At 39.0% G+C, this 15,692-nt stretch overlaps 1 protein-coding gene across 5 annotated transcripts in view; it reads left to right on the forward strand.

The window, feature by feature from the left end:
* The window catches only part of lyst (lysosomal trafficking regulator), a 166,916-nt gene that overhangs the window by 76,358 nt on the left and 74,866 nt on the right, over window positions 1–15,692 (forward strand). For all 5 annotated transcript variants that reach the window (XM_017722809.2, XM_017722807.2, XM_017722808.2 and 2 more), the window contains 6 exons: window positions 2,578–2,947; window positions 3,448–3,604; window positions 3,752–3,925; window positions 8,565–8,728; window positions 10,037–10,227; window positions 15,310–15,558. In XM_017722809.2, coding sequence (XP_017578298.1) covers window positions 2,578–2,947; window positions 3,448–3,604; window positions 3,752–3,925; window positions 8,565–8,728; window positions 10,037–10,227; window positions 15,310–15,558 — 1,305 coding nt within the window. The remainder of the gene's footprint in view (window positions 1–2,577; window positions 2,948–3,447; window positions 3,605–3,751; window positions 3,926–8,564; window positions 8,729–10,036; window positions 10,228–15,309; window positions 15,559–15,692) is intronic.

A 15,692-nucleotide genomic window follows, 5' to 3' on the forward strand; every position in this document is an offset into this window, starting at 1 on the left:
TGTGTGTATGTATATGTATGTGTGTGTATGTATGTGTGTGTGTGTGTGTATATATATATATATATATATATCTCCCCCAGACTTCATCTGTTTCTTCACCTACGTTGTAGCCATGTACTTTTCAGCCATGTGATGGGGTGTTTTTTTGGTTCTTGTGCTCCACCCTTTTCCCACCTTCCCTATTAGGATCTTCACCTGTCTGTGGCCTCTGTCTCCCCCTTTTACCACATGTTCGCCATTCACTAGCCTTTGCTTCAGTCAGTGTTTGTCTGGTCTGCTCATCTCTTTGTTAGATGCAGTTGCTGTGTGATTACCTCATGTTTGGTTTGCTCAGTGTTTCTTAGTAGTTTATTTTGTGTTCAGTGTCTCTACTACTTCCAGCCTCTTTGCTCTCTACACACATGGCAACCATCTTCTCCATTTCTTAAAACGTTTGAGGACTTATTTGGTCATACAGCATTACCACAGAGCTTCACAGAAGCATGTCACACTTCACTTAAAGCCAGGCTTGAAAGTAGCTCTCACTGGCAGACTTTTAAATGTAGATGTTAAAGTATTGGATACACTTCTTCCCTCCAGAATAGCTGATATAATGCCCAGTATAATTTCAGAAAACCAGACGGGCTTTGTAAAGAATAGTCAGTCTATCACCAGTATTTGTAGGCTCCTAAATGTTATTTATTCTTCTGCCCTGGGGACATCCCAGAGGTAGGGGTCCTGCTGGACACAAAAAAAGTATTTTACAGAATTGAGTCAAACTATTTACTTTCAGTACTAGAAAAATTTGATTTAGGCCCAAAAATCATCTCTTGCATTCATCTGCTATATTCCTGCACTAAAGCATCAGTAGTAACCAACAAATTATGTTCACAATATTCTCCACACTTCAGTGGCACAAGACGATGGTGTCCTTCTTTTTACTCCCTGTCCATGTAGAAAATGTAGTCTCCCTGTATGCGGATGACCTTACAATATTTATCAGACCCTGTAATATGTGCCCTAATATTGAGATAGTTAATGAATTTGGAAAATTCTTGGAAGCTGCCTTTTCATGTATCTGAAAATGGTTTTAAATGTTTAGGAATCAAGATCACTCCAACTGTTTGTGTTTTTTTCAAGGGAAAATTTATACCCCTCATTTTTAAGATTAAATCAGACATGCAGAAATGTAATATTAAAATAAATATTGGACAGTTAAAGTAAATACTGCCCATTTTCTATACCAGTTTCAGTATCTTTCTCCCCCCTTTTTTAAACAAAAGTCTTTATAACAGACAACAAGGGTTGGCTTGGGAGGCATTGTTGGGTGGTGTAATGATGGCGTGAGTGGAAGAAAGGAGAAAAAAGAATATGAATATAACTGCATTGTAATATGCTATCTATTCTTTTTTTGAACAAACATATTAACAAAGATAACTTTAACAAGTCTAATTTCTATCAATAGACAAGCTGGAGATGTGTTTCTTATGGCAAGGTAAATACCCTAGAGTAAGTGAGTAATTCTCATAGAGAGGTAGGCTACAAGGAGGTTTATCTCATCCCAATATAAGGAGCGGTTACTAGGCCGCAAACTTACAAAAGAATGTTTATTGGTTCCAATTTCTAACTGGTGTAATTGGTGTGGAGACTAATTGGTGTAAAGCTGCAAAGCTGTCTCTTGTCTCTTGCAGCCCTTATTTCAATAAAATTATCCATCAAGGTATACTTCATCTCAGTTGTATGCTCTAAATTTGAAATGTGGTCACAATTCAGACAAAATTTTAAACTTTTAAACAAATTTTCAATGTTTGCCCCCATATGTAATAACCACTTTTTTCCACTTGCTAAACTGGATCATACTTTTACACAGTGGCAGAGATCGGGTATTGCTTAATGTAGTAATAAATACATTGTTGGTACTTTTTCCCAGTTTCAGTGCCCTCTCTAAAAAAAATTAGTTACCACGGTCTACCTTGTTTTGTTTTCAGATTTGTCACTTTCTTTAGAACTGAAGCTCTGCTTTCCACCAGTTTTAGCTTTAGATACTATCCTCAAACCCCCATGCAAGGTCAAGTTTCAAGTATACTGAACATAATTGTTTCATTTAAGACCATCCCAGTCTTCCATTTTTTTTACTTTATTTTTTAGCATCCTTGGGCATTTGCAGACATTAAAATGTCTGAATATTTCTTGTTCTTGAAATACAATGTCTCTGCAGTACCCTGAATATTAAGAATATTTTATTCCTTTTCTTTTTTCCCTTTTTCTTTCCTCTAAAGTTACTTTTATTTATACAAGTCCTTGCAGGATGTACTGAATTTCCTCAATGATAATTGAAGTGCGTGATGTTCATTTTTCCTAATGAACTTTCTGAACTATAGATGTTTTTATATCTTTGTGATGACAGCCTGTAAGAAGACAGTAAAAATTAAAAATAGGATGGTCGAATATTCTTCTGTTGTTTAACTCTCATTGTGTTTTGCCAGTACATTAACATACATCAAAATTCAGCTGCTGTGTGATTTGTCATGGCACCACAGTTTCACACACTTTTTAATTATTTTTTTATTTTTATTTTTTAAAATACATTTTAACTAGGAGACCTTGCTGAATGGTATTCTCAAGATGGTGCTAGCTAATGCAGATACAGAGCCCCTGCACTACCTGTCCTTTCCTATGCTCTTGGGCATCAGTGCCCCAAGCACAAGCTCCTGTGTGGGGCTGAAGACTAATGTGGTGGCTGGAGCCAGAACAGGGATGGGCATGCTCTGGAGGGGTAAACAGTCACCAGGCCAGGATGAAGGTGTCAGACATCCAGGGCACTCACACACATCCCCCTGGCACATCGCTCCTCTCCACCTTCCTCTGGTGGGGCAGAATTGCTGGCCACATATGGCCAGCGGCTTCAGTGCATCACTCTGGGTACGAGCTGTAAAGAGTGAGGATGAGGATGGGCCATCACATCAAGGTAAGATGAGCCTACTGTAATTACACATTTTAGCACTTCAAGAGAGGTCTGAGTGAAAGGTCTGCATAGACATTAAACTTAAACTTGAAACTGGCAGTACGTGTAATTTTGAGACCCAACCCTACCAGGCTTGACTGCCCATGAAAATTTGAAACATCAACCCAGCAAAAAAGTTGAAGAGTTGGATAATCGTAGATGTGACTGAACAGTATACTGCTTTGAGTTTAGATTAACCAAAGCATCTATATCAGCATTATTAGTATACTTTTATGGAACTGTCAGTCATACCTAGCAGAGGACATCATCAAACCTCTGAACAATGTTTAGCCCCGTTAAGCCCTGTTTTTGCTTTTGCATCTAGTTGAATGAATGCTTAACACATTTCGACTTTGAAAAATATCGCCCATCTCTGCAGCTTACCAAGGGTATATGTATATGTATAAGGCTGTGTAATGTCAAAAAAATCTTGTTTCTGCAAAAATTTTTAAATGCTGTAAAAGGTGAGAAGGTGATGTGGGTTGATGGACTCCAACGTGGTGCCTCTCAGCTGGTGGAATGTCAAGGAGAGAAGGGCCTCTTGCATGTGCTCTCAATGGGCTCCAAAGCCCTCATGCTGCAAGTCTGGGCAGACGTTTCTACTGGAGCCTGCATCTTCAGGTAGGACTCATACCATAAAACTTGTGAATTTTTACTGCTTTCTTTTAGGAGTGTTATTTGTATTCACATTTCTAAATAAAATTAATTGATGCATGAATTTGGTTAATAAGCTATGCTGCTGGAGTAACTGTAGATATGTGGCTCAAGGATCTGCATTGATCCCAATGATGAGATGAAGGCTGGTCTTCTGGCCCAGACCGAGTCTGGTGAAGGAGTTCTGACCGCAGGCCTATGGCAGCACTTGGCTCTTACCTACACACAACAACCTGAGGGCAAGAAGAACATCCATGGCCATTTGGTGCTTTGGGCATGTGGCATTAAGTAAGTCAGCAATTACATTGCACACCTTAGTTGATTTTGGTGATTACTAAAGCAAAGTGCTATTATATCTATTTAGTATCCTACAGCTAATTGCTTAGCAATGGCGTCTTTGCGAAGTGATCCAATGTTGATGTAAAACCCGTGATGTTATGGCGAAATATTAGCACTGTTAGAATGCTTTGCAACCAATCAGCTTGCATGGCTGGAACTAACTATTGTATAATTCTCGATATCACGCTCCCTCTTGTGTTCTCTTGTAAGGCAGAATCTCTTTTTTTTTAAATTAAAGATGACTAGGAACTGCTGGGCATGTTCCTAGTCATCCATCCTGTGTCAAACAGAGCCATGGTCTGTGGTGATCTGCGCGGTGGTAGACATTCTACCTGCCACCCATTATGTTGAAACCTGCAAATGAACAACAGATTCATGATTGTGGGAGAACTAGAGGATCATTTTTCTTCTTCTCCTGTCCCATGCTAAACAGCAGGCCTCCTCGCCAGGTTTCAGTGAGTACCGTGTGGCCCTGCCATGTCCACAGCCTATGGCCAGTGTTGTATCTGATTCAGTTCCTCCTCAAATTCACGTTCCCTTTGACAAATCAGGTCCTTGGACACACACATTCACTGAATCCCTCTCAGGTGCCAAGGTCTCTGACATCACACTGCAGCTTCCCAGAATCTTTGATAAGTATAATTTTTATTTTGAAAGTAGTTTTTCATTTTGACTGTAATTACATCAGAGCAAGAGATCAGAGCACAGAGCTGCTAAGACACATTTTTACATGTTTGTTTGCTTTTTAAAAAACATAGCTAAACTGACTATCTCTGGCCAAATTCCACCCTTTACGAAAATGCACAGGATGGTTTTAGCCCCCTTTTAAACCTCTGCAGCTGATCGCAAAAAACCAGCATGGCTTTTACAGACAATTTTAACCTCTTCTGGAATCATCCATCCTTTTACTGGAAATATAGAATTCATCAAAGCAGCTTGGGTTCAAAAGTTTTAGGGGACAGCCTTTTTGCTCTGTTTATAGTATGAACTGACTACTGACTACTATTCCTGTGATTATCATCCAAAGGAAGAATAATAGTAGATATTTCAGACATGCCTCTACATTTAACATAGATAATCTCATCTGTATAAAGCCTTCACCATCACCTCTCAGATCTCATTCAGCTCCATGAGTCTGAGAATCTGAACCTCAGGACTATGAAAAAAAACAGAAGGCGTCAAGGCTTAATTTGTTTAAATATTAGAAGCCTCCTGCCACAAGAGAAACTAGACCAACTTATGGTTCTGATTTTACAAATTGACCCAAATATTATGGTGCTTACAAACAAATCCACATCTATGATTAGGAAGGCTGAATCAGAATACTATTTGAATCTGATTTCTAGCTCGCAGTCAAAGCCCATTAACTTTTAGAAGACTGTTAACTTAGTAAAAATAAGCCCTTACCTTCTGTCCTACCTCAAATTGCACTGGATGATCCTCTGATAACTGACCAAGAACAGATATGTACAACTGTTAACAGGCACTTTGCTGCTGCCGGTCACATAGTTGAAAGAATGTCTGTGATACCGACTCTAAATGTTACTGAGTGCAGAGATGCTGTAAGCCATAATGCCTGTTTTACCCTGCACCACTTTTCCTTCAGTGTGGTCACAAAAGCACTTTTTACCATCAACACTAGAAGATCGACAGGTGAGGATAAACTGCATTCCTTTTTCTTAAAACTTGCCACCTGAATTATTTCAGAGCATGTTGCTCATATTTTTAACCTATCAAGAATGTGAAGTACATCTGTATGCTGATGACACAATTTTGTACTGTACTGCAAATTCAGCAAAGGCTTTGAAAAACTGCAGTGCTCCTTTGACTCCCAAGTTGCAGTCCAAAGACACAAATTAGCTCTAAATTCATACAAAGCTAAGTTTATACTGTTTTCCAGACCTGCTCATAATCAAAATAACATTTTTTAGTTTACATGGATCCTTTATTGAAAGAGTAAAATAGTATAAATACCTTGGCATGTGGCTTGATGAGAAACTTGATTTTAAAACTCACATCAGTAACGTGCATATTAACTGAGGGAGAAGTTTCCAGTCTGTTGTTGATTACAGTGATATGCTGAGAATAATAATAATAATAAGAAGAAGATTACGAAGAACAGTAAGTTGGCTTTTTCAAGCCAACTTAATAAGAATAAGAATATGAATAATAATGGATAAAACGGCAGCGGCAACGAGAGACTGAAAAGCCAGCTTGAGCCACTGAAAAGTGGCTGCCTTTGTGTTTGGTTTGTTTTGTGTTCATGTTGAGTGGAAATAAGGAAATGGCTGCTGACACTCTGAATCTACACTCTGTAGCTAGTGAGGGCCAACCAACTTTCTCATACAATCTGCAGTGATGAACCTCAGTGCCGAGTGATGGACTGAGTCCACTGTTTTGATGGAGCTGGCAGATGTGTGTTTGTAAGTTACATCACCGTAGTCCATGACAGTAAGATTGCCTCAACAATTCTTTTTCTAGCACACACTGGGAAACAGGATTTATTTCCATATAGGTAACTGAGCTTCTGCTTAGATTTGCTAACCAATTTAATAATATGAGGTTTAAAAGCGAGTTTATCATCCCGCCATATGCCAAGGTATTTATACTCTGACTTTCTCAATGTTGGATCCTGTCAGGGTAGTGATATTTACAAAATTAAAATCTGTATTAGTTGATCTGGAAAATAGCATGAACTTAGTTTTCTTAGCATTTAAAACCAGTTTGTGTTTATGCAAAGCAATCTGTAGAGCATTAAATGAGCATTGCAGTTTTCTTATTGTAGCATAAACAGAGTCAGCTGAACAGTATAAAACCGTGTTGTTGGCATATATAGGTATACTTTGCAGTCTGAGGTAGAGGCAGCAAGTTCATTTACATATATATAGTATAAAACTGAACCCATTATTTAACCTTGTGCTACTCCTTTGGATATACTCAAGAAATCTGATTTGTAATTCCACAGTGCTATGCACAGTTGTCTGAAAGGTAATTTTGGGTCCATATTAGTGCATTTGTATCAAAGCCAATCTTTTGTAAGCTCCTTAGAAGAAGAGCCTGATCAACTGTAGCAAATGCTTTTGATAAATGAATAAAAATGGCAGCACAATGCTTCTTGCTATCTATGGCCAGGTAGAGAAAATTTAAAACCAGTGTGGTAGCAGAGATGGTGCTGTTTCTTTCTCTAAAGCCAGACAGGCTTTGTGTAGAAATTATTTAAGTTGCCTATTTATTAGAAGTTATTGGAATTATTGGCCTGTAGCTGTTTACATGTGCTGCCTCACCGACTTGCAGGGGAGTTACATGAGCTATTTTCCAGATCCTTGGAATTCTGCATGATAAAAGAGAGATTAAAAATATATGTGATGTATAAAATAACTGGGGCTGCTAGGTGCAGGAAGTAAGGATCCAGCCCATCTTCACCTGTAGTTTTTCGTGGATTAATAGTAATAAGAAATTTAGCTACTGTGATTGGAGAGAAGGGCTGGAGTGTGAAGAGACCATGGCTCTATGTAGCAGTAGAGTTGTTGTCAGTGCAGATTCCAGTCAGTATTTTCAAAAATGTGCCCAGCTGCAGCAAAATGTGTGTTAAAAACTCCACAGATTTCCTTCTGATCAGATATCAGCTGATCATCAACTGTAACACTGGTTGGAAGGATAGAGGAATTGTTTTTAAGGGATTTTACAGTTTTCCAAAAGATCTGAGTGAATCTGATTTGGCCTTTCTAACGGCAGTGGTATACCCATTTCTCAGTTGTCTGAATGTGAGCCAGCGGCCTCTCTCCTGTGCGTCTAGCATCGGACCAAGCTTTATTTCTGGCTTTAAACAATGAGGAAACTTCACTAGAGAACCAGGGACTTGATCTGTCTCTTATTCTTTTCTTTTTTGGGGGCATGTTTGTTTACCAGCGTTAGAAATTAGTTGCTAAAGTGGTTTAGTGCCAAGTCAACATCTGGAATTTCTAGTGTAAGGTGGATTTCACTCATTGCTAAGTCAGATAGTAAAGCTTGTTCTCTAAAATGTTTAAAATTTCTTCTAACCACCATCCGAGAGCCTGTTTTGTTATTGTAACTGTTTCTAATGCATCCAATGGGGCAGTGATCACTAACAGTTCTGTCCATTTTGTAGGACAGAATTAAGTCTAGCAGGGCAGATTTGGTGGGATCCTTCAGATTTGGGCATGTTGATTCCATGACCAATTGTGTGAGGATAAGATTTCCACATATTTCCTTTAAGTAATTGGATGCATTAGAAAGCCAGTTAAGATTAAAATCCCTGAGGACCAGCTTTTCAGCAGCCTTGTATTGTGATAAGAATGGCTAATTCATCAAGAGCAACACATCAAGATGATGTGTTGCTCTGTCGCTCAGCCCTATTGCACAGGTCAAGCTAAGAGCTCAGTGTACTTTAGATTTGAATTACCAATGTTTCACAGCTTTTGCTCATAGCCTTGTCATCAAACAGGGATGTTAGTGTGAAATGCATTTTATTGTCTATTGATCCAATCAGGTTGATTCAGTGTAACTGATGTTTGTGCAACAGTAAACTGCAATAGGCTACAGCAAACTCCATATGTGCCTCCACCAGGAAGTGTGAGGTCTCGTTAGACTACACCCTCCCCAGGAAGTCCAGTTTGTCATCTGATAGTAACAAGACCTTCTGTATGCTGGGCCATTGTTTATCCCCCTCGGAAGAGCTGCCTTGGCCTGTGAATCAACGCTTGGAGATCGGCACCCTTTTCCTGTTTAATGGTAGGACCTCCCTGTCTCACATTTGGCTCCACAACCCCAACGCTGTCTCTCTGTTCAGATCTCTGATTACATCAGTGATGAACAAACACACACACGCACATCTCCTAAGCCGCTTCTTTTTCTGGGTCGCGGGGATGGAAAGAAAGAGAGAGATGGAAAGAAAGAGGGAGAGAAAGACCAAGAAACAAAAATATGCAGCAAGAATGATGGAAATGTAACATTTTTATACATTTTAATTGTTGTAGACTTGCTTACAGATTTGCATTTTGTCAGCTAATATGATGTGTATCTGACCATATGCTATGCAGATTGGTGTAGTTCAATTTTGATTTTTCTTTGTTACATGTGGTTTGTTTTTGGCTTTGAGGTGCTAATACCTACTAGAGATGGAATAATGGCAGTGGTGTGGTTGTTGCAAATAGGCAGTAAAAAGACCAAATAGCGTTTTCCTCACAAACTGACTGCACAGACACAGGGATTAAATAAAAATAAGCATATACACGATTTCTCACCAGGGTTTTTATTTTTAGCGGGTATGCCTCTGATTTGTGCTTGGCCATCCACTGATGGTATCACTATACCATGGCAACCAATGGTCCGCTCAAGTTTAGAAACACTCACAGGCGATAAGCAACCAGCATTTTGGGCAACAGGAGGCCAAATGTCTCTGCCGGTGTGAACGTAGGGTTAGTGCCACTGATTTGGTATTGTGTAATGTTCCTTTCCATGCTTGAGTATGTTTGGGCTGATGGTTTTTCCCTTTTTTTGGTTTGGATGGTTGGTGGTTGTTGATGTGAAGGAGTCACATTTCCTCCTCTGGGGGAATTCCATGTAAGAGAATTGCTGCCCTGTTGTTGATAAACTTTTGATTGGTATGCTTTTAAATGGCCCCAGTGTGGTCATTCCTAACCTTGGAAATGTTATAATGCATGTGGAGGGTGAATGGCTCCCTGCGTTCTTTCATTGCATTTGTTTGTCCCGCTTCCAAATTTGTATCTATAATGCTCCTCTATTTTTGATCCTAACATTTAGCAATGTTAATAACAAAAGTTACAAAGACACTTTAAGAACATAGCATAAGCCTTCCAAATGCTGTTTTTGCTAATTTGCTAATTAACAGACCATTAGTATATTGTGTTATGATGAATCCTGTAACTGATGCATAATTACTGAAGTAATATTAGCTGTTTCATAGTAGTGCATTGACCAATAGAAGTGTTTTCCAGTATTATAAGAGGCTTTCTACTGTTTTGGTAATAAAATGTTTTTAGTTGTTAATTGTTTTATTATTGTTTTTGGTTATTTTAGGCTCTAGAATCAACACTGAGGAAGCCTTTTATCTGTACGCAAGTGGGCCTGACCTCACCTCCATTATGCCATGCAAGTATGGCAAACCCAGCGGGGCATTGTCCAAGTACATTACTCAGGAAAGTCTTCAATGTGAGCAGATTCGGGACCTGCTGATGAGGAATTCTGAAGTAGACACATCTCTTCTTGTTGTAAGTCTGAACTACATTAGGATTACAACTTAAGATGTAACGTCAGGAGCTCAGAGAAGCTTAATTGCACAGATACAGCTGTTTTCAAGCTGAGATGTTGCAGAGCATATACATTGTAGACAAGTTGTAAGTAGAGAAAAAGGACTAGTGACAAAGTACATGTGAACTAAAGTACCATGTTATGTTTCCCTCAAATGTAGCTAGCGGTAGAGAGGAAATAACATGGCATGTGATGGGAGACTGGAAGGACAGAAGTACACAGTACTTGCGTCTTCAGTCAGGGCTTCTATGCATCGCAAACATCTAACAGCATAATTTAGTCTATGCGTATTTGACAAGTAACAGTACCAGGCTGGATAAAGACATCATTTGGAAACCTTAGTGACTTGCTCATTTCAGAAACTGATATAACAGCAGTTCTTGTATCACTACACATTACCAGTGTTTTGCATAATGCGGTACTAAGCAACATATAAACAGTAATCTAATTTCTGTATTTGTAAGGAACTTAGTTACTGACATAATTAGGACTTTGTTACTTATATTACTAATTTTTAACATACATTAAACACATCACATTTACAGCATCCCTTTTGTGTGTATTGTCTGTGCCTTCCATTTTAAAAGTTTGCTTTTCATGTGTGCTTTGTGTTCAAGCTGATTATGTAAATCTGATTATGCATGACCAGGGTGAGTGTGGGCAAGTTGTATGCCAAGCAAGGCGGACAAGCGTGGATATTCCGTATCCAAATCCATATTTGCATAATTTTAAGTCATAAGGATAAAACTGCTGATGTTTATGTGCAAGGTTGAAACAATTTTCCAGTATTTCCCTTTCACCTGAAGCATTAAAGCATAAACTTGTAGCTGTACATTGCTCGCATTTATTATGGTTATACTTAATTTTCCTACATACAGATTGTGTTTGCTTTTGAGAATTAGATATATAGAGGTTGAGAAGTCGATCTTGATCATATTTCATGTTAGCAGATTTTCTAGCACTTTGCATGATCACAAACCTTGTTTTTCCATTAAAAAGTGGCTTTCACAATTTACAAAAAAGGGCAATGGCTCTTTAGCGTCTAGAACATGGAACGGCCTCTTGTGATTTTGTCTTATTTTATATGCGTTTATAGAAGTTTTCCTCTCAGCGTATGATAGTTACAATGAAGCACTTATTCTGATTTACTAAGGTTGTATAGTAAATGCTGACTGTTCACGGGTTTTATGGCTGTAAAAAAACTTATTTGTGGTGTAAATGTGGCTGCCTTGTTATTTCTGAGAGATAAAGAAAAGTTCATGACACATTCATTTATTGTCAATTTAGACCCCAAAAAAACATTTTGTGAATGCCCTCAATGTTATATTATCCTTAATTTGATGACCAACTATTTTTAGTAAAACAATGTTTTGAATGGGTATTTCTCAATACTGTGGGCGTATTTTATATTTATCAAAGTGTATTAAAAGCAGCTTACATTTACATTAGCTTTTATCTAAATTATAATTTGGCCATTTTCTTTCACAAACCATTGTGAAATTTCTGCTCTGCAGTCAATGCATTACTTAAAGTTACTTCTTACTTTGTTCTTTCCTTCACATTGTGGCTTCTGTTACAGAAATTGTTTGATCAAAAGCTCAGAGCTAAGAGGTCACACTCAGTAAAAGTTTACATTGTCGATTTTACAATCAAGCAGGAAGCACTCAGTGAAATAAAACAGGGACAGAGCTCAGTTTATTAGAATAATTAAATAATTATGTATTGTTTCAAGCAATTATTTATAATGTCAAAATAATATCGTATTTTCTCAAAATAACGAAGTAACATGTCTAAACACTTTGTTAAAGAGAAATGACGCCGTGGATGGCAGCTACGGTGAGAGCCTCGTACATTTCATGCTTGTTTTTTTTGTTTTTGTTTTTGTCTTATTGTATGTCATACTCTTGTTGGAGTTGGAGCAGGCAACAGCTGATTTTCAGGGACACTGTTTCTCCTGATTTTATTATGAACTTTATTCAAAAACCTTCAAAGTTTATGGCAATTCTCACTACGGGTGCACTGGCTACTCAACCTGTTTAGGAAGCGATGGAGAAGCAGGTCCAGCATGCTCATAAGGCTGAGATAGTGTGGACTTTGTTTGCCTTTACCATCTTTACTTCTCTTCAGTCTGTGATCTCCACACAACAAATTTGAAGAACTACTTCTACTAAACAAAACCAAAAAGGACTTTTCAAAATGCATCTGCCCCCTTGATTTACTGAGGCCTGCCTTTCTAAACTGACCCCAACCTGATGCACCTATCTGGTTTCCAGTTGCACAGAGTGGACAGAGAGCTCTCTGGTAAAACCAAAGGGGAGAGAATCTGCTTCTGTGTCAGTAAATGCTGGTGTAAATATGTCATTGTACTATTGAAATCATGCACTTATCATCTAGAGTCACTTTTCATTAACTGTAGACAGTTTTACAGTAAGAGTTTTCTTGTTTCATTCTGGACGCTGTTTCCGCAGAGGGAAAACAGCAACAATAAACCATTGTTTTTAACTGAACTCATTTAAGAGTGGGCTCTGCAAAGAGGCCAAACACAAGCTGGAGAAAAAGATTAAGGCAGCCAAGAAGAAATACTAGCTGAAAAGCCACATTGCTGGCAATGACTTAACTTCAGTCTGGAAAGGCCTCTAAGGTATCACTGACTACAAGGTGAAGAACCTCCCCTTCTCCTGTGCGTTTGCCAACTTTGCGTTTGTCAAGTTTGTGTGCTCTCACTTCTTCTCTTCAGTTTCTATACCCATGACTAAGGAAGCAGCTATAAAGATCCTGAAACTTGCAGATGACATCACTGTGGTGGGCCTCATAGCCAACAGGGATAAGTGTGCTCACAGAAAGGCAGGTAGTCCAGCAGCAACTACCTGCTGCTAAACACCCAAACGACTGTAGAGATTGTGGTGAACTTCAAACGCATCAGAAGTTAAAGTGCTGTCTATGATAAACAGATATGCTGTGTCCATTTATACATTTGTATGGAGCAGAGTAACTGAAGTGACCATCTATTCATCTGGAAATAGAAATGTCTGTATAACTATCTCAAACACTGTATGTATGAAAGGTCAGCGCATTCGAGCTGTAGCACTCTCTCTTCTACATCACTAATGCCACACAGAGGCAGCATGTGTGAATCAGGAATTAGAGAGAGGGTGAAGCCTTCAGTCTGACACCCACAGCTGGCCAGCAAAACAGCAAATTAACCACTCTGTGGTTTAATTCCTGCTCTGTGTTTTCCTGAGAATATAGGAAGTTTGGTGAAGTTACTTCACAGTGAACCGGATGACCCTGACTGCCATGTTGTTTCAGCAGAGCATGATGTCTTTGTGCTTAGACTGCGTTAGATGTGCACAGGTCTGCATGGGTGGGAGCGGGTCAAATCGTTTCAGTTGCGGACGGAAGTGTGAGGAATCATTCTGATTTTCTGCTGAAAAAACAATCCCACACAGACCTCTACTTCAGTGATCATCAAGTGCGTCCTTACATCATCCATAACCATCTAGTTTGCTTCTTCTACCTCACAAGAAAGAGCCAAATTTCAGCGCATATTCAGGAGGACAGCAGAGGGGATCACTGGATGTAGCCTTCCAATGCTTCAGGACGTCTAAAACAGAAGGGTAAAGAAACGCGCCAGCAAAATAACAGCTGACCCCTCTCCTCCTGGACTTCTCTTTCACTGTCTTTCAGCCACTTCCCTCTAGCCGAATACCGAGGGTCATCAAAACCAGCACAACCCAGAGCTGGAGCACTCATTAACCACAATGAGCCCCTTTACTGTGTAACTACTCTGTTACAGTATAACTCATCTGTAACATAATGCTGTACAGATTTTCCATTTCTGCAAATATTTAATTGTATAATCTGTATACAGAAGTTTTTATATTATACACTATATTCAGACCTGTGTTTGCACATGCTGAAGGACTTTGTGACAGTATGGATATACCTTCTCTTCATATCTCTTTATCTTAGTTATTGTATTTTTAATAATTCCCTTAGTTAAATACTTGTAAACTGACTATGTGCTTGTCTGGTCTGTTTAGTATTTATTTCATAAAGCAAAATCTTGAGAAAATAAATTATGTGAGCCTAATGGTTTACAATTTGGACCATAATCGGAAAAGGATAAAAAATGTTTCAGGTGTGTCCCAAACCACACAAGCCTACAGATTTAAAATTATGGTTCTTTAGCAAAGAAAATGGTTCTATATAGAACTATGAACACTCAAAGAACCAGCATGATTAAAGGGTTCTTTGTATCATTAAAGAGTTCTTTAGATTGATGGAGAATGTGCTGTAGATTAGTGTTTCTCAACCTGAGGGGCGTTGACCACCAGTGGGCCATGAAGCACCCTCTAGTGGTCTGTGTGTCTATACTCAGGGGGAGGCAGCAATTTGTAGTGGGCCAATTGAGATGTATAAATGAAAACCTCGCATTCGCAGACTAATTAAACATCATCAGTTTGAGACAACGCAGCCATGGGTGCACACTGCAGACAGTTAGTCAGAGAAGGAGAAATTTCTCAGGGCGTACCTTTTTAAAAAAAAAAAAAAAAAAGTTTGGAGGATTTTAGTAAATCCATCCATCCATTTTCTAAGCCACTTCTCTCTCAGGGTCGTGGGGGGGTGCTGGAGCCTATGCCAGCGGTCATTGGGCGGAAGGCAGGATACACCCTGGACAGGTCGCCAGTCCATCGCAGGGCGGATTTTAGTATATATCTTTCTAATTTAGTGTAGTATGTGAAGTAGAGGAGTGCTTGGTAGCGCCTCTTTCAGTAAACGTGGCCTTTAAAAAGAATAGCTTTAGTAAGACATTATGTCTTTCTCATCCAAATGTTGTGTAACTATATCATCATATATTTTAAACATTTATTTCCCAATGTCAGCTTGTCTAAGCTCAGGAAAGTGAAATTGTTGTGCAAGGTAATTGGCAGGATGATATACATGTGACAGATAGACATTAGCTTGAAAAATGTTTCAGTATTCCTTTAATGTTGTTAGAATCTCTCCTTTCTCTGTATCTCTCTTATTTTCTCTTCCAGGAGAGTCTGGCAGTTGTCTACTCTCCCAGTAGTCCATCTGTCTATACCATTTATGAACCAGTCATCCGTCTGAAGGGCCAGACCAAGATAACTGTAGCATCCCAAAGGCCGTTCAGTGCTAAAGAGGTCCAGAGCTTCATGCTTGAACCATCTTCACTTAGGAGCCTGCAGGCCTCCCAGCCCTTTGGCCTCCACAGCTGCCTGCATAAAATCGGGGGAATGGGTGCATTTGTCTTCCTCTTTGCTCGGGTAATATACTGCAAAAAAAGGTTGTTGCATTTGAAAGGCACTTTAGACTGGAAATAGAATAGTACTGTTTGCCCAACCCCTACTTTAGTGACTTCTCAAATTAGTTTGGGAAGTTTTTGATGTTTAATCAAGCA

Source organism: Pygocentrus nattereri, chromosome 5 (genome assembly GCF_015220715.1).
Source record: "Pygocentrus nattereri isolate fPygNat1 chromosome 5, fPygNat1.pri, whole genome shotgun sequence".
NCBI lineage: Eukaryota > Metazoa > Chordata > Actinopteri > Characiformes > Serrasalmidae > Pygocentrus > Pygocentrus nattereri.